The following is a 23,547-nucleotide window of genomic DNA, read 5'->3' as shown; positions in this document are numbered from 1 at the left end:
TAGGGCATAATAAAGAAAAGACAACAACATACTTTTTAACAACAGTTTTACTAAAAATCAACAATACGTAATATCAACATCTTAAGTAGCACATCTGACAATATTGCAACTAAAAAGTGAGGGAACAGAAATGGAAGTCAAATCATGAACAGTCATCTTAAATATAACACCATATGTCAATTTAATAAATACAAATTTCTCATTTTTAATAGGAAAGTACAGTATTGCAGTAAATATTTCTTTAATGAAACCATTTTTTATCACACTTATACTGGTACAACAGAAAATAAAATAGTCAAACTGGCATAACAGAAGTCTGTCACAGAAAATCACTTTTGAATTTTATGAAACTCTAATAAATAAGCAAACAAGTATTCAATTTTCTAAATTTGGACAAATTCAAGGGTCATAACTCCCAAGCAATAAAAAGCTAACAAGCTGGTTATTGAACTTGGACAAAAGCAATATTTCATAATATTAAGTAATTCAATGGTCATAACTTAAAAGCCACTGTGAGATAAGCCCATAAACACTGTGACCAGGTTTTGTGAAAATAGGATAAGATCTCCTCAAATTAGAGAGTCGACACTGTCAACTCAAGGGCCATAACTCCAGTCACTGAACGATCTGGCAGGTTATCAAACTTGGCTGTTATATTATGCCCATAAAAGTAGTCACCAAATTTGGTGATTAGATAAGAACAGCTTTTGTAGTTGAAGAGCAGACAACTTTTGTGGACGCTGCCAACAGAATGTTGATTTTTGTCCCTCAGCTGTTTCACTGCTGTCAAATTAGTTACTGTACTTCACTTGGGTATGAATAAAAAAATTGCCAATAGGCTGTTATCAAAATCTTCTTTCACAATGTACCAGTATGAACCTGTTTTAATAAATATGACTTTACTTCAACCAATAATAGAAACTGTTTAAAATTTATATAAGAGACAGCCACACGAAACAGGTAACAGCTCCAAAACTGTATACTGTGTCTGAAATTGTTGCATTCTATTTAACAAGAGTTGCATCTATATTTAAAAAAACTTGGCTACTTATAATAAACATGCATATTTGTTGCATGCAAACTGTAAAAATGAACATATAACAATACATGTAACTGTTTGATGCAAAAAAAAAAAACCAACTAAATATATCCAATTCTTAGTAAGAATTTTCCTTCAGAAAGCAAACATAAGTTTGTTAATGATGTCAGACATATTCATAATGGCTATTAAGATTTCTTTTATATAAGACTGAAACATTCACTCTGTACAATTCTGAGATTCTTGGCGTTCAAACTGAACACACATTATCCTACGAACACAAAGAAGAAGAGTAATTTTTAGATTTTTGTAAAGCAAATATACAGGGATGTTGCTAGTGAACACTTCCCAGAATCTTGTGCAGGAATACAGCAAGATGACAAATGATCAGAGATAATTTACGGCTGAACTGACTGTTCTTTCTTGAACATTTTCATTTTTAAATAGCATTGAAACGTTGTAGACTTATTTGTTTTCGCAACCAACACTAATCACTTGAACATAAACTAACTAGAACTATCACTGAAGGTGATTAATAACACAAGGTAATCATGCTGTATGTTGTCTTCATCAGATAGACAATGATAGTGTTACAAAAATCTTTCCAGCTGTTTAGAAGATACTGATCAACAAATAATGTGACCTTTGGCCTCCCAAGTGTGACCTTGAACCTAGTGACCTTGAAGATGAACAACTGATTCAAGTGGTTTAGATAAATCATAACCACCATAAAGACATCTTACCTTCAAATACCACTTTGACCTTTAACCTAGTGGCATTGATCATGTATGTATCTCATTGCATAATGATGATGAACATCAATGAGTAGTGATTTATGGTTTTAAAGACATGATTCCAGAACAGAATGATGCCTGGATCAATGCATGCACCTGACTCCAATGTAATCTCAATATACTTTGTTTCTTGAGTTATAACAATTCTGTAACGAGTTTAGAACTATACACCTAACTAGAATTCATGTAACAGAATCCTCAGCGAAAATATATACCTTCTTTTGTACTTTCTTTAAATAAGCAAAATGTGTTTCCAATAAGATATGAATATAAAATGTCTGTATTAATCTTTTCTCCAAATATGTTGGATCAACTTGTTGTTGTCTGGCCATATCACCCTTCACTCTGAATTCCTTGTATTGTTGTTTAAGCTGATATAGAATCACAGACAAAATGAATCATGTCGTCACCTAAAGAGAGTTTACAACAGCATTTGTAAATTCTGCTGTGGTAGCATAGCCTCCCATGTCATGCGTTCTCACCTGTAAAACAGTAATTTACGCTCTTTACTTATATAAAAAAAAACATTCCTTTTCCATTGATGTATTTTATTTAGGAAAGTAAATAAATAAAACTGGCGTTTAGGTATATCGACCAAACAAATAAGAAATCCTTATGTCTATCACAAACTATCGTGAGTCTGGATGGCCTTTTCCCTAGTATAATACTGGCCCACAATTGTAAATGTATTAAATAGGAAAAATATCATAAATTCAAGATAACTTTTGATAACATTTTTACAAGTTTAGGCTGTTTAGACGTTTACATGCTATGTTTGTCACTGTTTTAGGATATTCCATTGCCAAATGGAAATATTTTATTTCAATCAATGGAAAAAAATTCTTCCATGTCTACAGTCTTCATACAAGTACAGTATATAGTGCTATCCTGATTGTGGAATTTATCACATAATGTCAAATCAAACAAGTGTGCAAAAATGGCACCTTACCCATTACAAAAAAAGAGACATCTAATATTGTTAACAGGCTGGAGAATACTTGTTTTGATCAGTTTAATGAGCAGAGAAATACATAGGTGGCTCAAAGGGTTTAACCGCACAGAAATTTTGTAAATGTCAACGTGTTAATGTGTAAGGTAATAGTAACTTTTTGTCTTATCTTAATATATATTAATCAACCAGAGTAAACTGCACACCAGAAATATATTTAGACCAACAAATACCTTTCCCGCTTTGACCACTTTCTGTACAGCATCCTCTATGAGTTTTGCATGATAATCTAGACACAAGTGTCTTAACATATTACATCCAGCAAACAATACAGCCGTGGGGTTTGCAATGTTCTTTCCAACAGCAGTAGCAAACGAATGTCTTGCTCCCTGGAATTACAGTAAAACATTTTGACAGAATGTTTATTTTATATTCTAATATTTTATAAAAAAAATAGTTCCACAAAGTTAGACACTGATTAAGGTCTATTCAATCCTTCTGTAGAAATTACATGTTGCCTCGAGGTAAAATGTCATTCTATAATAAGAAATGTTATTATCTGTATCAATTAGTAAAGTCAGGAATTTGTACACTTCTCCATAATACCCCAGTCACACATACGGCGCGGATAGCTACGTCTAGCTACGGACAGAAACGTAGTAATCCGTATCGGTCCGTACCTGAGCCGTACCTCAGAGTAGTTATTCGTACTAATTCGTACCAAAACGTGGTCAAAACGTACTCAAAACTTATTCCAAACTTGCAAGTTTCTCCAACTTTTGAACATGCACAAAAGTTTGAACGAACCGTAGCCATTTGAGCGTGACTTAAGTCCAACTTGGCTGAAACTTATTCATCCGTTGTTAAACGTACTTAAACGTAGTTATCCGTGCAGATACGTACCTCGCCGTAGCCGAACGTAGTTATCCGAGGCTGTTCGTACTTAAGCGTAGTTCAACGTAGTTTACCGCAGGCCCGTCCGTGCGCTGGGCAAGTTGCAAGGCGCAGTAAAACGTAATTCAACGTAGTACCTCATACCTATCCGTACTTATTCGCGTCCTGTATTGTTTTGTTTGTTTCCTGTTTCTCGTCATTTCCCCCGTACTAAGACGTACTGCTCCGTAGTTATACACCCACGGACTAATCTTATCCGCACCGTACCTCAACGCACGGACATATCCGTATGTGTGACTGTAGCTTAAGCAACAGGTAGGGAAAATGCAGGTCAAACCTATGTCTTTAAATGTTACATAGGTTAATATAATTATTTTAGATCAAACAACTAGTTGCCACAAAATATCATGGCATTCATGAAGGTATGATCACGACTTTCTCAAAAGACCTTCCATTAAACTGCTACATTTGTATATAAATACATATTATATAACAATTCATATATCAGATACAACACACAAGGTTATATAAATTATGAAACACTGACTATTCCGCATACATAAACAGACTTGTGGTAAAAGACCACAAACCAATAATTATCATATCTTGGCTCCTAACACTGAATGCAATTAGGTAACCTACATAAAAAGTGTAAGTAACAAGAACTTTAAAATACGGTTTGGTTTCCATTAACAAACTAGTTACTGTGAAATCAGATATATTCGTTAGGGACTAATTTTTGTGGATCTTCTGGTGGAGTCAATCAAAGAAATTTAATCCCAATGAACAAGTAAAATTGCCATTCATTTTATGTTCAAAAAATGAAATCCACGAATTCTTATCCCCATGAAATTGGCATTTTGACCAAAACCATGAAATTTCATGCCCACTAAATTAAAGGATTTTATAGTATATGAAATCTTTCAAAAAAAGAAGCAGTAACAAGGTAGGTACCTGTTCAAATATTGCAGTATCATCACTATAACTTTCTCCAGGTACGACTCCTGCACCACCAACAAGGCCAGCTGCCAAATTATCTATTATATTTCCATACAGGTTTGGCATAACCATAACATCAAACTGGTGTGGGTTTGAAACCAACTGAAAAAATCAGTAAACTGTATACTGCTTTCAAATCAAGATTCAGATGACTGAGAAAATGAACATCTATTTATTTTGCACTTTGAACACAAAAACTGTAAAGTGGAACATTTTTTGTCAGGACTAGATCAGGAGCGAATTTGGGCTGACTTGAGATTGAGTTATCAGTCGCAAATAATCACTTAGTTAAGTGATTTTTGTGATCACTTGTTTAAGTAACTCCCCTGACTGCAGATTATACAGAACAGCTGTGTCAATTGTTTCCTATTTAAGTTTTTCTTGCCAGTAGGTGCACTAGTAAAATTATTAAATTTTCTTATATGAAGTATTTTCTTCTTTTTTTCAAAACAGTGTTGCTTCAAATTCTGGCATAAAAATGTTCTGAAAAGTTTCTTTGTTTCATCTTTGAAATATCAATCTCAACTGTCATCTGAACTTTTACATGAGCTTTCACAAGAACGAGAATCCTTACATTCAGAACAGTTAACATGATTAACTGGCTATTATGTACATGATTGCAATCTCCATAACAATACACATGACTTGCCTCCAGAGAGCACGGCGTTATTCAGTAATAATCCCCTCTATAAAACGAAGGGTGTTATATCCATCTAAATCCCAGAACACTAGCCCTAAAGGTGTCTTATACTTACAGATATTAATTCATACGGAAGAGTTACTAAATAGATGTATTTTATCTACCTTTATTATTTTTGTCTTTTATTTATTTTTTATTTTTTTGTTGGGTTTAATGTCACACCGACACGTTCTAGGTCATATGGTGACACTCCACCTTTTCATGGTGAAGACCTCAGGTGCCCCTCCAGGCATTATTTCATTACAGGCAGGCACCTGGGTAGAACTACTGACCTTCTGTAAGCCAGCTGGATGGCTGCTGAGGCTCGAATCCACATTGGTGAGGGAAAGTGTTTTGAAGTCAGTGATCTTAGCAACTCCACCATGGAGCCCCCTTTATCATACTTGTTCATTCCATAAATAGAAGGAACTATAACCGGGTTTTGCCATACAAACATAAAAATAAATGAAGAACAAATTTACCTGCATACAACAGTTGTCAATGATCATTGTTTCAAACTTTATTGTTGGATAATACTGTGCTACTTCTTCACATGACTTCAAGAATAAACCATCAGCAAGTTTCCTGCATTGGTGAAAGCAACTACTTAGCATTTACAGTGATATGACATCCTTACATGTCATTGTCTGAGAAAAAAATCTTAAAACTAGTACATGTAAATAGTTGCTGAATGTTTTGGTTCAGTGTTTAACACATTCCCACCTTAACACCCATCAGAGTTCTGCTAGTGGAAGAACAATACAGAATTTCGCTGAACTTAGAGTAAGTATATTTCTCAATTATCAGACAATAAACAAGTTTCAAATTTTAACAAATAAATGAATGAGAATTTTAGGGTTTTGCTGGATTTAGTTACGTGGATTGACCCAACCACGAAATTCACAATATTTAAGTCACTTTCAAATACATGTAATAATGATCTGGCAGTAGATTAACATCCCAGTAGCACACTGAAGGTACTACAGTGTCAAATATATGTGGTATACACATACTGGCTTTAATCAAAGTTTGTAATAAGACCAAAAGACACATTTTACAAATTCGGCAAAACAGTCAGGTCAATGTTAATGATGTCAGCTCAATAAATATTTCAAAATAAACAAATCAGAGGAAGTATTATATATTCAATTTCTATTTAAACACAGTAACAAATAAATGAGCCGTGCCATGAGAAAACCAACATAGTGGGTTTGCGACCAGCATGGATCCAGACCAGCTGATCGCTTTTAAAGCCTATTGGAATTGGAGAAACTGTTAGCGAACAGCATGGATCCTGACCAGACTGCGCGGATGCGCAGGCTGGTCTGGATCCATGCTGGTCGCAAACCCACTATGTTGGTTTTCTCATGGCATGGCTCAAATATCTTACATAATATTTGCTTTGTGTACAGCTGTAACTTTTTTCCTGTCATGTCTCAGAGCATAATCAAATGCAAACTTGGCTATCCTTTTAGACTTGGCATGTGTTATAATCTTTAGAGATTCTACAACTCCTGGTACACTCTGCAATACAAAATAATACATACTCTATCATTTTTTCAGTCGTCCCCCCACCCTTCTGCCCGTTTCCAATTGATAACTGAAGAACCCTTAAGCATACACGTGTCAAACATCATTGGATGATTGCCTGCAGTGAACAGAGGACCCCTTTTGTTTTTTGGGTCAGTTGGTCAGAGGTCAATTTACAGTGACCTTGAGACCGAAAACAGTTTCTGATTGTTAACTGAAGAACATGTTAACTGAAGAACGTGTTGGCTTACAAGCATCATTAGTATGATTGCCTGTAGTTGTTAATGGACCCCTATTCTTTTGGGGGCAGTAGGTCAAAGGTCAAGGTCATGGTCTCGGCTCGAAAACTAAAGAACGCATTGGCCTACAGGTGACAAACTTCTTATAAATAATGATTGCCTGTGGTCAATATATAACCCCTATTGCTTTTGGGGGTCAGTTGGTCAATTTATTTATTCATTTTGTTGGGTTTAACACAATCATAGGACCTGTCATATGGCGACTTTCCAACTTTGATGGTGGAGGAAGACCTCAGGTGCCACTCCGTACATTATTTTATCAGGGGTTGGCACCTGGGTAGAACCACCAACCTTCCGTAAGCCAGCTGGATGGCTTCCTCACATGAAGAATTCAACCAGTTGGTCAAAGTACAAAGGTCATAGTGACCTTAGGAGACTATCACTTGCATGTTGTACAAGCACATCTTGTTTCAGTTTATTTCTTTTTCATCTATCACTGTATCAAGTTACTTGGAATTCTCTTCATTAGATAAATATTTTTTAAAAAAAGAAAAGGAAGTTGTACTAAATGCAAGTAAAATCAAAAGTTCAACCAAAATTAAAAATCAAATTCATCAGAATCTTTGCAAGAATAAACGCCAACCAAACATCACAATTAGATCTAGTCTAATTGTACAATCAAAGATGTACCTCATGCTCCAATGCACTGTATTCTCCTTCTGTTTGTTCACGGATGATTACAAAGTCCAGGTTATTATGTCGTGTCTGATATCCAGGTAAACTTTTCACTAATACAACATTGGCATACAAATCTAAATCTCTCCTAAAGAAAAGAAACAGCCATTTTTATACACATATGATATACAGGTAGAAATTCTCTCAAAAAAGGCAGCTTGGTTTTATCAGTAGCTGAATGAAACATCTGTTTACAAATAATTTATAAATTAAAGAAAAATCTCAAAAACTGTTAGGGCTTTCAAAGCATATACTAAAATGTCATTCTGAATGTCTAAATACACTAATGTAAAAAAGTGCTGTCGCCAATATGTATCCTTTAAAAAAATGCAACCCATTATTCCTTTTTTGTAAGTTTTGTTTTAGTATTTATTTGAATTAACAGGAAAGAAGGAAAAATATACATTACCTAATTTTCATGTTAAGTGTTTGCAACTCTGTGCCTTTGAATGTGTGGGGTGAAGATATGATGCCTTTCAAACCAACTCCATTCCGTCTGAATGATTCTAACACTGTCTCATAGCTAGCACTCTGTGATGAATGTACTTCACTGAAACAAACGATTAAATACAGTCAAACCTGTATTCAGCAGCCAGGCAAGAGAGCAACACAATTTGGCTGCTTCATGAAGATGGCTGCTTAAGGAAAGTTGAAATTAGAAAAAAAGTCAATTTGAGAAGTTAGCTGACTGGCTGTTTAAGGTAGTTCTGCACGTTTGAATTGAAATTTTTTCTACAATAATGTAATTATACAGAATTTGATTAAACTCTGATTTTTCAAAACTTCAGAATATACCTTGAAAATTCAGCACAGAAAAAAAATGGGATCGTGTGCTTGATTCTTGGCTAGACTGATCTGAAAAATTTGGACCTTTCACAATATTTCATAATGGGAGTCTCTGGTAAAATCTTAACTTTCATAACATATGCGCGAATAGAAATTTTTCTACACTGTAGATTTTGATGAAACATCTCAAAGTAATAAATAAACACATGGCCTATAATTTGGAAACATAGCAACAGTGCCATTGTAATGAATGTACTCACAGGTTTCGATTAATTTGTAAAATGATTTCAATTTCAGTACGCTGAATCCAGGATTTATTTTAAGTTTTCCAGGTAAATGACGTTACGCCATCACTTCTGGTTTACCAAACGGGCAGAACTACCTTAAGACAAGGTCATAATTGAAAAATTGTTTGCAATAATGCATTCCACAGTTTTCTGTGTGGGTAGGTAAGTAGGGAATTTCTTTTTTATATGATCATATAGGGGGAAAAAATTTCATCTGACTGGTCGCAAAAATAAGTTACGTCGCAGTGATTTTCATGGGTAGGTTACCGCAAACCAATGACCGGTTCAAATACTATATGTCTATAATTTTTGTTAACTCAGCAACTGTTGTATATTTATTATAGCCAATGCATCTATTACAATCAATGGTAAACAAAAACATTGTTACACAATACAATAGTACAGTCCAAAACATTGGACAACTATCTAAGGACTGCAACTGTGACATCAATAAAAGACAGACGCCCCACATTAATGCAGTAGTTCTCATTACAGTCAAACTACGTTAACTCGAATTAGACGGGACAGGCAAAAATTTTTTTGTGACTGGTTGGTCGAGTTAAGGACAAAATTCATTATTATACAAGGATTTTTCCTGGACCTAATCACAAGTTAGAGAGAAAGGTAGTGTACGAATTTTCAAAGTTAGAGTTAACGAAGTTTGACTATATTGTATTAAGATACAATGTAAATTGTATGTCAAGAGTGGTATTGTGGGTAGCCATCAGTGCAGTATACAGATTTGAGGATTTATTGTATACTACTTTCCTAAAAGCTACGCGGTATTATTACCTTAAGAAATATTCCTCAAATTCTACAGGAGCTCCTGCTGTTTTAAATACTTCCTGCAGACTGGCCATCATCTCCGGTCCTACACCATCCCCTGGCACCAGGGTCACCACGTGTTTACCATCTGGTTTAGATACTTGCTCTGTCACAGCCTGAATTATGAATCATAAGCACAACCTGTATTCTAATAACATGTTAAAGTTTCCTTCATGTTCAGATTGTATGAAGTTATAGTTTGTCTAAAATTAACCCTTATCATGCCGGACATGACTGATTATGACTTTGCGGCCAGATCATGATCAGCCTGCACATCCATGCAGTTTTATCAAGATCTGCACTGTTCGCCATTCAGTCAGTATCTTTTCTGTAATAATGAATAAGAAACTTTTTTTATTTTATTTATTTTGTTGGGTTTAACGTCGCACCGACACAATTTTAGGTCATATGGCGACTTTCCAGCTTTAATGGTGGAGGAAGACCCCAGATGCCCCTCCGTGCACTATTTCATCACGAGCGGGCACCTGGGTAGAACCACCGACCTTCCGTAAGCCAGCTGGATGGCTTCCTCACGTGAAGAATTCTACGCCCCAAATGAGGTTTCGAACCCACATCGATGAGGGGCAAATGGTTTGAAGTCAACGACTCTAACCACTCGGCCACGGAGGCCCCTGAATAAGAAACAAATGAAAACAAAAACTCAAATGAAAATGATATTCTGTCGGAATTTCGTGTTGCTGTTGTATTTCAAATCAGACGAAGCATTCAAAAATAAATTAGTGAAACAAAAAGTAATTTGGCTACACTGCCCATAATTAATGCAATCAATATCATTTTGTCTAAAAGTTAACAATACCCTTACAAAATAAAATATCCAGAAAAAACAATCAAACAGAAATTCAAAGGACTTTTATATTACCCCTTTAGAAGCTGTTTGGTGAACATCACGTTTTAGAACCTGAAAAACACAAAATTGAAGAAATATTTGTGGCTTTAATCATGACAAATTTAAGAAAGATGGGTCAGTCTCAGGTTTGTCAGTGAAATACTGAATGCTTGCACAAGCCTTGATATTGTATGGGAGTTCATTCCAATATCTGATATATTGTGCAAGGGAAGAAAGAGTTGATGTGAAACTGTGTTCATGAGAATGGCACAAAGAAGTTATTGTTTCTAGATAGTGTTCTAAAGGTGGTTGTGTGGTTGTGGTCTACCATGACGATGCTGTTAGAGATCTTGTAGAGCATGATCAGTGAAGTATTTATTCTATATTGTTCTAAAATTGGCCAGTTTAATAAAGTATAAGCCAGGGCTCCAGATAAGATGCGTATTAGCGTAAATTACGCTTTGAAATAATACATATACGCATGTCTGATAATTTTTAAGCGTATAGAAACATAATTATATGAAATAACAGAAATGCATGCAATGACTTTTTACTGGCATAAACAAAATCTGAATCGTCCGGATGCTTTATGTAACAGAGCACAGTCAGCATTAATTCTCCCACATTGAACGTACACACGCATTGAATGGTACTCTATAAACCTAGGTTAAACTATTTTTTACACTCAATGTCTGCGTATATCAAATAGTTGGGAATTAATATTGATGCCATTATGGTACGGTAGTGTATTTTAAAGCGGTGTCAATTTAAAATATCAACTTCCAGTGCGGAATAAACAAAATTGTCTCTTTTCTAAGAATGTATAAGTGAACAAACACTCTACGCATTCTTTAAACCAACAAGACTGATCCCCAAAACATAGCTAAAGGTATATTGAATATTCTATTTTATTCGGTAGCGAGTGTGAAGCCAAAGCAAGCCAAGGGAAAAAAAGAAGCAAAAACTTAAATGATGAATTGAAACTAAACTGCAAACAAATGCATGGGTGTTACACCCAATAAATATGTTATAAAACTGATTTCTGGTTTTTTCACATTAATAAATTTTCAGGAGTAAAATTACTTCTAGTCAATTTCAGATTTTACCATTTTACTCATTCACAAAAAATATGTTGAGTAAATACTCATTGGCCAAAGAAATTATATGGAGCCCTGATAAGCATTCTGAAACACGAACATACTTGACTTCTAGATCATCAATTCAAAATCTGAACATTTTGAAGCCATTTTAAAGAATGCTCTGTGAATACAGTGATAGGGCACATACTGAACAGCATTATCTTCCAAATAACTTGCACCGCTTGGCTTGAGTCAAGAACAGAGAAAAAAAGTGAATACGTTTGACTTGACTCTTAGTCTTCCATGAAATATGAGGCTGTGTAAATAGTTAATACAGTTGAACTTTGTACTCAGGGGTTTTTTTTCGGCCGTTTTTATAGCCGTTATTGGGCTATATTCCCAATGCCAAAAAGTATAAATTTGTTTATATTTTTCCCAAAATTAGTGCAAAAATTCCCAATCTACATTTTGAAAAAAATTTCACCAAAATTGCACAAACATTGACCAAATTATGGAAAATTTTGTAATGGCAGTATGCTAAAGAGATTGTACAATGTGAAACAAGTATATGAGAAAGTACTTAAACACATCCTTACTATATCCTATGAGACTAAATATTTCCCAATTTGGAACATTTATGCATTAAAATTCCCAATATTGGGGGTATATGCTGTTCCCAAATCAGAAAGAAAAAACCTTGGTACTATTTAACATTGATATGTGCTTACTTATTTCTTGAAAATGAAAACTGATATCTGAGACAATGAAAAATGTCTGAAATTCAAAATTAACCTATTATGTAAAAGGTAAATGTAAGCTTTATTTAACATCATAATTATATAATCAACATATAACATTGAAACAAAAAACTGATTTTATAATAAATGGAATTTATTTACATAACTGTGTTGTTTTATCTTATGAAATGTTGCTGAAGAAATTATTAGAATAATCCTTTCTCCATTATTCATCACACATTTTTCTGGTTAAATATAGGTGATATTATGACAACTGCTAATTAAATCCCACATTGAAAGTGTTGATAGAATAAAAGTTAATGTTGATAAATCAACCATTTACAATTATATCTAGTAACACATTTCACAAGTCCAAATTAGACGTAGTCCAGAGCAGACGTGGAGTGTTTAGAAATAATTTTATCAAAAATGAAAGTAGAAAAATATTGATAAACAGTAACAACATCTATTAAAAAAACAACAACATGAAATTGCTGGATATGTAAAGCTATTTAAGACAAAAGGCTTTATGAAAAAATATTAATTGAGGTTTTATTATTGGAGGCCATCTACAGAACGATTGGAATGGATAGAGAGACCCATTTACCCAGTTTATTTTCTCGTCCTTAAACTGAAAGGGGATCGGATTTTTCGCAATTATTACGGCATGAATCAAATAAATTTATACTAAAAACTAAGGAAGTGCTGACTGCAAATGTAAATATACTTTGCAGTTGGTATCCATTCAGAGCCATCAGGATTTTGTCTGCCGCATGCAGGACTCCATTTAAATCAGCGATCATTGTTCAATTTCACATCAGGAATCTAAAAGAACGATAGGTTTCTCTCTCTCAAATGATTATAGATGCATTCTGCAACATTATAAATTTCTGGCATCTTTTTATTTCTCCATTCAATAACTTTAAATTAATGAAAACAATGAACAACCATGATACACACAATGCTTTCTCTTTACAAAATGGAGTCTACTTTTACCTAGCTCTTGTTGCTATGCAACGTAATCGGTGAAGTGCCCGGATATCCAACCTAATCAATAAGTCATTCTGATAAGACAATGGCAGTGGCTACGATTACGGTACCGTATATTTGATGCCTCTTAAATACTTCCGTAATCCTAGCTAATCCTCATACGGCTTTCTTGGAATACGGAACTTCCGTAATCCTAGAACCGGAGGCTAGGATTACTGTACCGTAATCGTAGCCACTTCCTATGACAAATTAATATGAATTAAGGCACTGCCTAGCATGGGGATTGATCTTTTATATATCTACTTACGAAGAAATAATCAACACTCAAAAGAAAGTGAAACTTCACTCTAAACAGTGAAGTTTACATTTAGTGCCGTCATACCTTTTACAGCGAATATCATACTTTGCAAAATTTATGGGAAGCCGTGACGGTGACGTCATTCACAGCGTTCTCGCACTGGCTTTAGGATTTTTTGTTTGTTTGTTTGCAATCCACGTAGAAACTTGACAGCCTTTACACTTCCTTACTGTTTTAAAAGTGTTTTTCAGTTGCATGTACAGTTTTCATTACGAAAAAGAATCATGTTGGTGCGGTTTACGAATTTCTGTGACTGATTCGGGGTGCTCGGATGTTCTTGCAGACAACCAGTCTGCGTTTTGTACATAAACCGGAACCGGAAAACATCGAAAAAATTGCCTCAGTATATGCAGACAACAAAGACGAATAACTATATACGGACGTTACCGTCTCGGGGATTTTCATCCCCTATCATAATGAGTAAGGCTACAACAAAGACTTTATAAGATTATATAAAAAAATCAAAACACTCTATAAAGAGGACCTTGACAACTGAAAAATGATAGCACTTGGTAAATCTTTTGTAGCAGTCAAATTACAGGTACTCATGACAACCTTGACCGACCAGGTAACCCCTCCCACTTCTCTATCATAACAGTGTTCAAGGACAAGAAAAAAATGAAAATTTTCTTACCAATTATGAGATATAAATGTCTGAGACAATACGGAAAAAATTAAATCTTCAAAATTCTTTCAGACACGTATCTTTTGATTACAGAACACCTACCAAACAAGCCAAATCTGTAGCTTTTCTGCCGGCACGAAATCTTGAAACACAGGACGCTGCCATTTTATCTGTGACGTCACTAGGGAGAAGTAAAACTTTGGTCGTACCACTAATAATTAATGAAATGACAAAACATATTTATCTTTATAAGCTACAGAAAACATATACAATAAAGAAACAACAGTCGAAAGACAATCTAAATCAGACATACATCTAGGCTACATTTGATGAAGTATCACTTTAATTGCTCGAAACTAAATATATTCTCCCTGTTTAAAGGGAGGTAACTTTCTATTCTGTCAAAAAAGGTAAACAAAATGATGCCATCAACACAACCGGGGTTTGGGATACTAAGAAAGGTAAATGGTTAAAAAGAGCCATGCAAGTTTAAAATTTAAGTTATTTTCTTTTACTCTGTAAACTACATTTTGCATGACAACTCCCTGGAAGAAAATAAAGTCTCATATATTTTCTAGCCTTAGGATACAGCTTCTGTTACAATCTGTATACTTGGCAAGTCTTGGGACAGAGACACTTGAATTCTAGTATTAGTATCTGTTTGAATACGTAGAAGGACCATTTCTGGTTTAAATTCTATGGGGAGGAGACTAAAAGTGATCTGAGAGGCCTCAAGGCTTTCTTAAAGCCTGTCACTGTAGATGTGTGCATATAGTCAAAATAATTCGACGTTCAGATTGTTTTATAATTTGTGACCGGCAATCTAAATGTCAAAACTTTGAAGGACCAAAAATAATGGAAGATAAATCACAGTACAAAGTCATGTAAAAGTAATGGTTTGATCGCTTGCACACACTGCGTGTAGACACTATAAACATTAATCGTGTACAGTACATACATAGGTTTTTATCACTAGATAAATTTAAATTTTGGATATTATTTGATAATTTTTACATAAATTAATGAGGCATTGAATCCCCTTTCGATACATGTAAGTTTTATTTGAATTTATGTCAAGTTTATGAAATAATCGGCATTTAAACTGATAGCATGTAAAGCGTTGGCAGCGATGAAAATTTCATTGGTAGTCACTTCAACTATTTTGGTCTTTCGAGTGTTTGACGCAAGTGGGGATATTGCCCATATGAAAAAAATTATCTCAGTGTTTCCTTGGATTGTGTCAAATTAGTTGGACTAGATATGCACACTATAGACACTATCCTCTGGATGATTCCAGTGCACAACTGTTTCCACGAAAAAATAGTTTTTAAACTGATTTGTGTGATCATGTGAACAGCAGTTATTAGATATGTGTCTGTCTAGAATGTTAGATGTAGAAAAGTTTGTATACGATTTCACTTTTATTGATCGTCTCGTAGGTTTTTTAGTCAGGTAATGTTTGCGTCCACTGCTGGCACAATACAGTTCTTATGTCCAACTTGTGACGTATTTATCACTTTCATTTCAATTCAGACTGATATTGCATCCATCTGTCGGTAAATCTGGATCCTGTATTTTAGCAGTCAGGGGTGTAACTGTTTTAAGTTATGTAACCTATTTCAGTTACTTTTTCAAGCATTTTATAACATGTATTAGTTATAAAATATTGTTAACTTGGGTAAGTTATTCAATAAAAGTATTTTTGCTCTTCTCACAAAGTGACCTTTATAGTGAAATTAGTAGCAAACTGTGGTTAATCAAATTCTCTTTTAGTCTGATCATGACCTGATAAGCCTAATGGGATGTTAAGAGTTTTATAGCTTTAAAACTCTTGCGTAAAACTTTATCAGCCTTGCGTAAAAATTTTTACTGCAGAGCTGGAAAGATAAAACGTCAAGGATTCAGGTAATAATAGCATTAGTCACATTCAAAATACGGAATTGGCACAGGAGGGCTTTATAATATTTTATGATAACTGAAACAAGTTATGAAAGTATAAGCAATAACTCAAATGGGTTATAAACTGCAATAACTTTAAACAGTTACACCCCTGACTGTTTAGTCAAAAAGTATTCAAGCAAGGTTCATAAAACTTGGTGTATGAATAGAGGGCAATATGTAGATTATGCTCGCATAAATGACTGAAGCTTGTAGGTCAAAGGTCAAGGTCACTATTGAAGGTCAAGTAAAAATTGTTTCTGCTCCATAACTTTTATATATGCATCGATGGATTATTTTAGTGCTACACAGTAATGTGCCCCATGATATGAAACAGAGTGTCAACACATGGCCTATGCTTGTGGGTCAAAGGTCAAGGTCACTATTGAAAGTTTTCCACCAGTAGGGCCCTTCTGCAATACCATAAGGACATTGAATAAATCTTGTTATTGCAGTTACCAGTATTGGCCAAAAAGTTGGGTGTGGTCAGATTGCAGGCGAGAACATTTCAGAAGCTATCTTATTCTTTGTCTGAGAAGAAAGACATCAGCAGATTTCCAGTGCCCAAGTTAGATACGCTGCCTGAAGACGTACAGGAAAGAATAAATGAGGTCACTGAAAAGGTTAGAATTCTAAAACTTATGTAATATTAATGGTAATCTTGATTGAAAGAAATTTAAGACTTTATTCATCTTTTAATTTTGGATAACATTTCATAAAATATTAATAATTATGTTCACTGTTGATAATGAATTCTTTGAATAATCATGCAGTTTAGTCAATAAGGAAATGCGTTACAAGATTTAATGTATTTTTAGCTGGACTATTCAAAGAATAGCTATTCTGCTTCCCAGGGTGTAGGCATTGGTGCCCAAGTTAACATTTTCTCAGTAACATATTCTCAGTCTCTCGATTAGTCTGGCTACCGACTAGATAATCTTTTTTTTTTTTTTTAGAAAAAACTTCTGTAAATAATTCTGACTTCATCAGTCCTGGCTCTGATTATCTAATGTTTTGAGAAGAAAAGGGACATAATTATATTAATTTTGAATAGTCTCAAGAGTTCTCTCCTATGAACAAAACATAAGGTCTGAACACAGACTATATCTCGATAAGCATATATTGGAATCCAGGATTGAAACTTAATTCATGGCTTTGCAGTCATGAAACCTATGTTAATACCCATGGTAGATATTATGTAGTTGAATTTATAATTGCAAAGTGTGGCCTGTTTTGACTTAGAACAATTGGTTAAAGTAACTATCAAGCTGTATCTTAGTAACAACTACATATACTTGATTGAAACTTCACACAACAAAATATTTTCTCATCATAGCCAAGTTAGAGAACTCTTGGTTGAATTTATTTCAGATAATGGCCTTTCTTTGCTGTAGAAAATTTGGTGGTTTATATGCAAGTTGTCATCCTTGCCATAATAAGATTTGCAACAAATTGTAATAAAGAATCTCATTTAGTAAGTCTTTCCAAAGTATAGCCCTTGTTTGACTCAGAAGCTGTCGAAAAGTGGATGGTGCTGCCTTATGGACAGTCTTGTTGAAGAGTGATATTTTTGAATGTCAGTAGAATAGAAGGACAATCATTTTCTGAGAATGAAACTAATAAGTATGTTTTTCATTGGAAAATTATTGTGTAAACTTTAGCCCTATGAATGTTTTCATACACTGAAACCAGACACATTATGGGAAAACCTGCCAAGGGTGACTTTCACAAAGTTGTCCTCTCTCAACTCAGCAGTTTTTATCTAGTGTTCACCAAGCTTAGTCAAAGTACTTTTTGGGCATAATATCTTGGCAAGCTGGATCTTACAAGTTTTTTAGGAGTTAATGGCCCTGAATTGCCCAAAATTGAAAGTGTACGCTCTCAGACTTGAGCAGTTCTTGTCCAATGTTCACCAAACCTGGTCACAACAGCATATCTCAGCCACGTTCGATAACAAGCTGGATCTTCAAAGTCTCCCGAGTTATGGCCCTTGAATTACTCAAGATTGCGAAAATTGACAGTGTCTGCTCTTTAACCCTTACCCTGCTAAATTTCTATAATGAACTTGTCCATCTTACAATTTGGACAGTACCATTAACTGTTAAAAGGGGTGCTTACCAAAAAGATACTGACTGAATTGCGAACAGTACAGATCTACACTGGTCGCAAAGGCAGAATCAATCGTGTCCAGCATGATAAGGGTTAACTTGGGCAGTTCTTATGAAGTAATCACAATGTTTATGAGCATTTTATCTCAGCCATATTCAAAAACCAGCTAGATCCTTCAAGTCTCTCTGATGTAATGGTGCTTGAATTACTCAGAATTGTGACAATTGACAGTGTCTGCTCTAATATTTTGATTGTCCAAGTGACTCTGGAGTTATAGCCCTTGAATAACTAAAAATTGAGAAAACTGACTGCCAGCTCTTTAACTTAAACAGTTCTTATCCAATGTTCACCAACCTTGGTCACAGTGTTTATTGACCTAATATCTCAGACAAGTTTGATAATCCTAGTCACTTTTGAGTTATTGTCTTTAAATAACTTAAAATTGTGAAAATTTACTGAAGCAGTTCTTATCCAGTGTTCTTAGTCAGAATGTTAAAACTGGCATACAAATGTATTTATCTATTTATAGGCTAGTCTTTGTCACTGGAGAGTTATGGCCTTTGAATAAAATTGAAATTTTGAAAATTGAGAACAAGTTTGCTCAATAAGTAAATTGTTTGAAAGTCAGAAGTAATTAATGTTGTGATATGGAGGAAGTTTGTTATAAAATTCCTGATTTTTTTTATTTTTATTGCTGTTATGCTAATACAGTTATACTGGAAATTTGACAAAATGAAAAAAGTTGTCAAAATTGCTAGTTTTCAAAATTTTGTTAGTAGAAATAGTTTAAAAAGTAAATTTACCACGGGAAATACCCTGTTAAAATAATTTTTAATTTTCATGCACGACTATATAAGAGACGCTCATTATGTATGCACTGTTGTATTGTCTATATTCCAGTCAGGTTTCACTCCAAATGTGTTTAGTGCAATGTCCTACAGACCAGATGAGTTCCGAGCATTCTTCCAGTATTATGATGCAGTGATGAATGACAGGGAAGGAGGTATAATTGAAATCATAGTTGATTTATTATCTTTTCATACCTGCAAGCATGAGAGTCATAAAGTTTGACATAATCATTTATGCACTCCAGTGCTCTTGTACTCAGCTTATTTTCCATATATGTTTATTCACATATTCAGTAACAGGCTTTGTGGTCATATGTTTAAATACATATTGATGGTTTTTTATGGAACATCAAAAATGACTGATTTTTTATTGTCACTGGGCAGTGGTAAGTTTTCATTCTGATCTTGTCACTTTACAGTATGATTCTGTACATTTTCATTCAAGTTCAAGGTTTTCCTCAGTTGAGTGACTTAAGCCTGTTCGGACCTCCTGTGTAATGTATTTTTTGCTAAAATAAAGACTTTTATTCAGATGTTTGAGGTGATATGTAATATCTTGTAACTTATAGTAGGACAAAGGTTGTGATTACATAAATTATGGGGTCTTTTGGGATCAAGGTCACAAGTACTGAAACTACAAAAACAATTTCTACTAAGGCGTAAAAAAAAAATTGTTTGTTTCCGGTATCCCGACCTACCCTAAATTTTTGGCCCAACCCTAAATGTTTTTATGGCCTTGGAGAATATTTTTTTTCAACTTTTTAACAAAAAGCTGCAAAACTTCACTTTTTATGCTTTAAACATGGTCAGTGATGTTAGAAACCAACTTACTGATGCTCTAAAGGCATTACCCCCTTATTTGTATTCATTTTTTGACATAAAAATAATTTCCGAAGTCTCACAATAAAAAAAAATCCAAAAAAAAAAATTTCCGACCTACCTACCCTAATTTTTTTGAGCATGTTACCGGAAACAAAGAATTTTTTTTTAGGCCTAAAGTAGTAAAGATAAGTGAACCAGCAGAAAGCTTAATTATGACAATCATACTTAAAAGCTGTGATTGCATATGAAGTGATAGCATACGGAGCAGTTAGGGTCATGGTCATGTCATTAATACTAAAAAGATGCAGCTTGTGCTCATTAAGAGATTATTTGGGTCAAGGTCACAAGGTAACAAAATTTTGCAGCATACTGCCTCGCATGTATAACAATTTCACGATAGGAGAGTAGCTTGAAGTTGTTGATCGATAGTAGCTTTTTTTAAAAAGAGCCATGTATAATATTATGTAACTTTATTTTTTAAAGTAGGTTGCTGTGTTAAAGGCTCAAACTTGATATTTCTGAAACTTCTTGAATTCATGTTTCACTAAGGTTACTTCTGATTTTGAACATTAGAGTAACTGTGGTATCAAAATATTACTGATATTAGAATCTACAAAAGTTTCAAATGCCATTTATAAACTTTGGTAAAGTTTGTTTCTTGCAAAATTAATAAGTGTTTTATGAATGTCATGTTTGTGTGTCACGATATTGTTTAATTTTTCCTAAAATTTACAGGAAATTTGACAAAAGCAGACAAGGAAATGATAATAGTTGCAACCTCTGCAGATAACAAGTGCCTGTATTGTATAGTCGCTCATAGTGCTGTACACAGAATTTATGCCAAAAATCCATATCTAGCAGACCAGGTTGGTAGCAAATTATGGTTTCTAAATCAAATTTCAGAATTTTTACTACACAAAGATCAGCTTATTATATATAATTTATTCACTTTAGAAATGTAATTCCCTATGATCAACATTGTCATTCTCTCCATATGTAGTGTTTTGATGTTTTATTGGGATATAAGTTATATCAACTCTGCTTTGGCAACTTTCAGTGGTTGCAAAGACCCAAGATGTCTCAAAGAGCTTAATGGCTGGCTTGAGTTGGCCAATGAACCGAACCACTGACCTTCAGCGAGCCAGCACAATTTCTGGCATAATGTCCAGCAGGGGTTGACTCATGGGTGGAAATTGGAATCATTGACCTTCAGCAAGCTTAGTTGGATATTTTTCCCACAGTGGCCTTGAAAAGAGAACTGTTTGCAAACTTCGATAATCAAGAAAAAAGGTCTGCTGCCAGTTCTTTCTGCCCATCCTGTATATTTGAATTGTTTCTACTAAACAGAATGTTAATATTTTTAATATAGATTGCTGCCAACTGGAAGACAGCTGACCTCGACGACAGACAACGTGCCATCTTGGATGTTGCTATGAATATATGTCATTGCCGAGCATTGTCAGAAGACAAAATCAACAGCCTTAAAGACTATGGGTTGACTCGCGATGATGTTTGGGATATTGGAGCAGTGGTCGCATTATTTGCCCTGTCAAACAGAATGGCATTTACAATGAATCTAAAACCTAATGAAGACTTTTATCTGATGGGACGTGTGAAAAAGGAGAAGAAATAACTTGTTTGTTTCCTAAATACATGTAGGAAAATGTCAATGAAGATTGTTTATTGATATTCTGTGGTTTTGTGTCTCGGGTGATATAATTGTTATGATATAATAAACCCACTTCACTTGTAAAGCAAACTGCTCATAGTATTGGGTATGAAAATAAATATATAAAAGGTATCAATATTATTTGAGGGTACCATGCATGGAGGATTAGCAATGTATAGAGTTCTCTACCAGATTTGTTATGCCCTTGGGGTCAAGACTAGTGTAAGAACAACTTTAAAAATCTTCTCGACTGTCTAAAACCTCAAAGCCAAGAGCTTAGATATTTGGCAATATAGCATTGTGTAGAGGTTCTCTACTAAGAAATCCTGCACCGATTCGAATTAAAAGAGCAATATAGGGCCATCATGGCCCTCTTGTCTGCAGTAAGACAATAAACCGGCTTACTCTGTATTTATATCAGTAACAAAAAACGATACAGCCTGTTAGTTGATACAATGTTATTAACAATATATTCTAGATTAGGCAGTTAATTCCATCAAATTTATATAATATACAGAACATTTTTCATTGTCCAGACTATGAAATTGACTTACCGTAGTAACAGCCCAGTTTTTCCCCCCAGTCAGTTTTTTCCCCGGGGTATTAACTTATCTTTTGAAATAGACTCCATATCATGTTGTTGTTATTTTTATATAATATTGACAGGAATGAATTTAAGACATAAAAGCCAGCATCAGTAGTGATGTTTTAAATGTCACAAAAATCACCTTTTACGTAAGGACATGTTTCTTATTTATAAATGATTTTACAACCATTTGTTACTCAAAGATCCTTACATGGTAGTGTATTGGTAACTTGCATAGGGCATGTTTTTTGTGGGTTTTTATATTTGGAGCAAGCCGAATTTCATTTTTGAAGATTTGTTTAACTGCAAATGTTAATATATGAATTTAGATTTTAGAGCATCTGACTATTTTATGCTTGATTTATGTGTACGATTATTGTGAATTTTTATATATATATATTTATATTTACTATATTTTAATTATAGAAAAAGGAAAGAAAGTGTTCATTTTCTTATAAATAACATTGGTGATGTGACTTTCCTTGAGGAAATGTTCATACATTTTAGTTACCCTTTATGAGATAGGCAAAATTGCACCTTGATTTGATTTAATTTGACATTACATTTTACTGAATTACAAAAGAGAGGTCTAGCCAACAGATAACCTAGTTTGTTCATGACAAAATATACCATAATGAAAAGCATAATTCCGACTAGTTTTCATGTATGTGGCCTCAGGAATTTAACAATGTTCTGCTAAGAATTGACCTAGTGACCTACTTTGTATTCCACATGGACCACATATCTAACCAGAATTAGATTTCATTATAACGTTCTTATGAAGTTTCATGTATACAAGGTAGAAAAAATAATAAAATTAATTTGACCTAGCAGACCTGGGGTAATTAAAAATGTAATTGTAATTAATTGCAATTAAATTACATTTCCCAAGTAATTGAATGTAATTTGTAATTGGGTCATTTATCAATTACATGTAATTGTAATTTAATTAATTACAGAACAGTTCTAGGGTGTAATTGACAATTACATTTCAATTACTTTCCAATTCGTGGCACATGCTAATCCAGTTTGTTGAACAAATAGTATATATAATTTGTTCAACAAACTGGATTATTATTTTATGTTTATTACCAGTGACACTTCACTTTAACATGCTAATATGCATTTCATAGCTGTGAAAAACAACAATAGAATATTATGGTAGGTGTTAACCCCTTGGACA

General features: G+C 34.1%; 2 protein-coding genes across 2 annotated transcripts; one reads left to right on the top strand and one right to left on the bottom strand.

Annotated features, from left to right (window-relative positions):
- Positions 1-31: 31 nt before the first annotated feature.
- On the bottom strand, positions 32-14,608 carry LOC123555284 (isocitrate dehydrogenase [NAD] subunit beta, mitochondrial-like). Its single transcript, XM_045345947.2, has 10 exons — positions 14,495-14,608; positions 10,637-10,675; positions 9,724-9,872; positions 8,268-8,408; positions 7,814-7,946; positions 6,745-6,878; positions 5,837-5,939; positions 4,631-4,777; positions 3,016-3,171; positions 32-2,315 (listed from the first exon to the last, which is right to left on the bottom strand). The coding sequence occupies exons 1-10, from the start codon at positions 14,555-14,557 to the stop codon at positions 2,244-2,246; spliced, it is 1,137 nt and encodes a 378-aa protein (XP_045201882.1). The 5' UTR covers positions 14,558-14,608; the 3' UTR covers positions 32-2,243.
- A 91-nt stretch (positions 14,609-14,699) lies between these two features.
- Positions 14,700-22,483, top strand: LOC123555294 (uncharacterized). Its single transcript, XM_045345954.2, has 5 exons — positions 14,700-14,853; positions 16,786-16,953; positions 19,340-19,442; positions 20,845-20,975; positions 21,479-22,483. Exons 1-5 carry the CDS (start codon positions 14,812-14,814, stop codon positions 21,740-21,742), a joined length of 708 nt encoding a protein of 235 aa, XP_045201889.2. The 5' UTR covers positions 14,700-14,811; the 3' UTR covers positions 21,743-22,483.
- The last annotated feature ends 1,064 nt before the right edge of the window (positions 22,484-23,547 follow it).

Source organism: Mercenaria mercenaria, chromosome 15, assembly GCF_021730395.1.
Source record: "Mercenaria mercenaria strain notata chromosome 15, MADL_Memer_1, whole genome shotgun sequence".
Classification (NCBI taxonomy): domain Eukaryota; kingdom Metazoa; phylum Mollusca; class Bivalvia; order Venerida; family Veneridae; genus Mercenaria; species Mercenaria mercenaria.
This window is presented reverse-complemented; position numbering and strand designations above follow the sequence as displayed.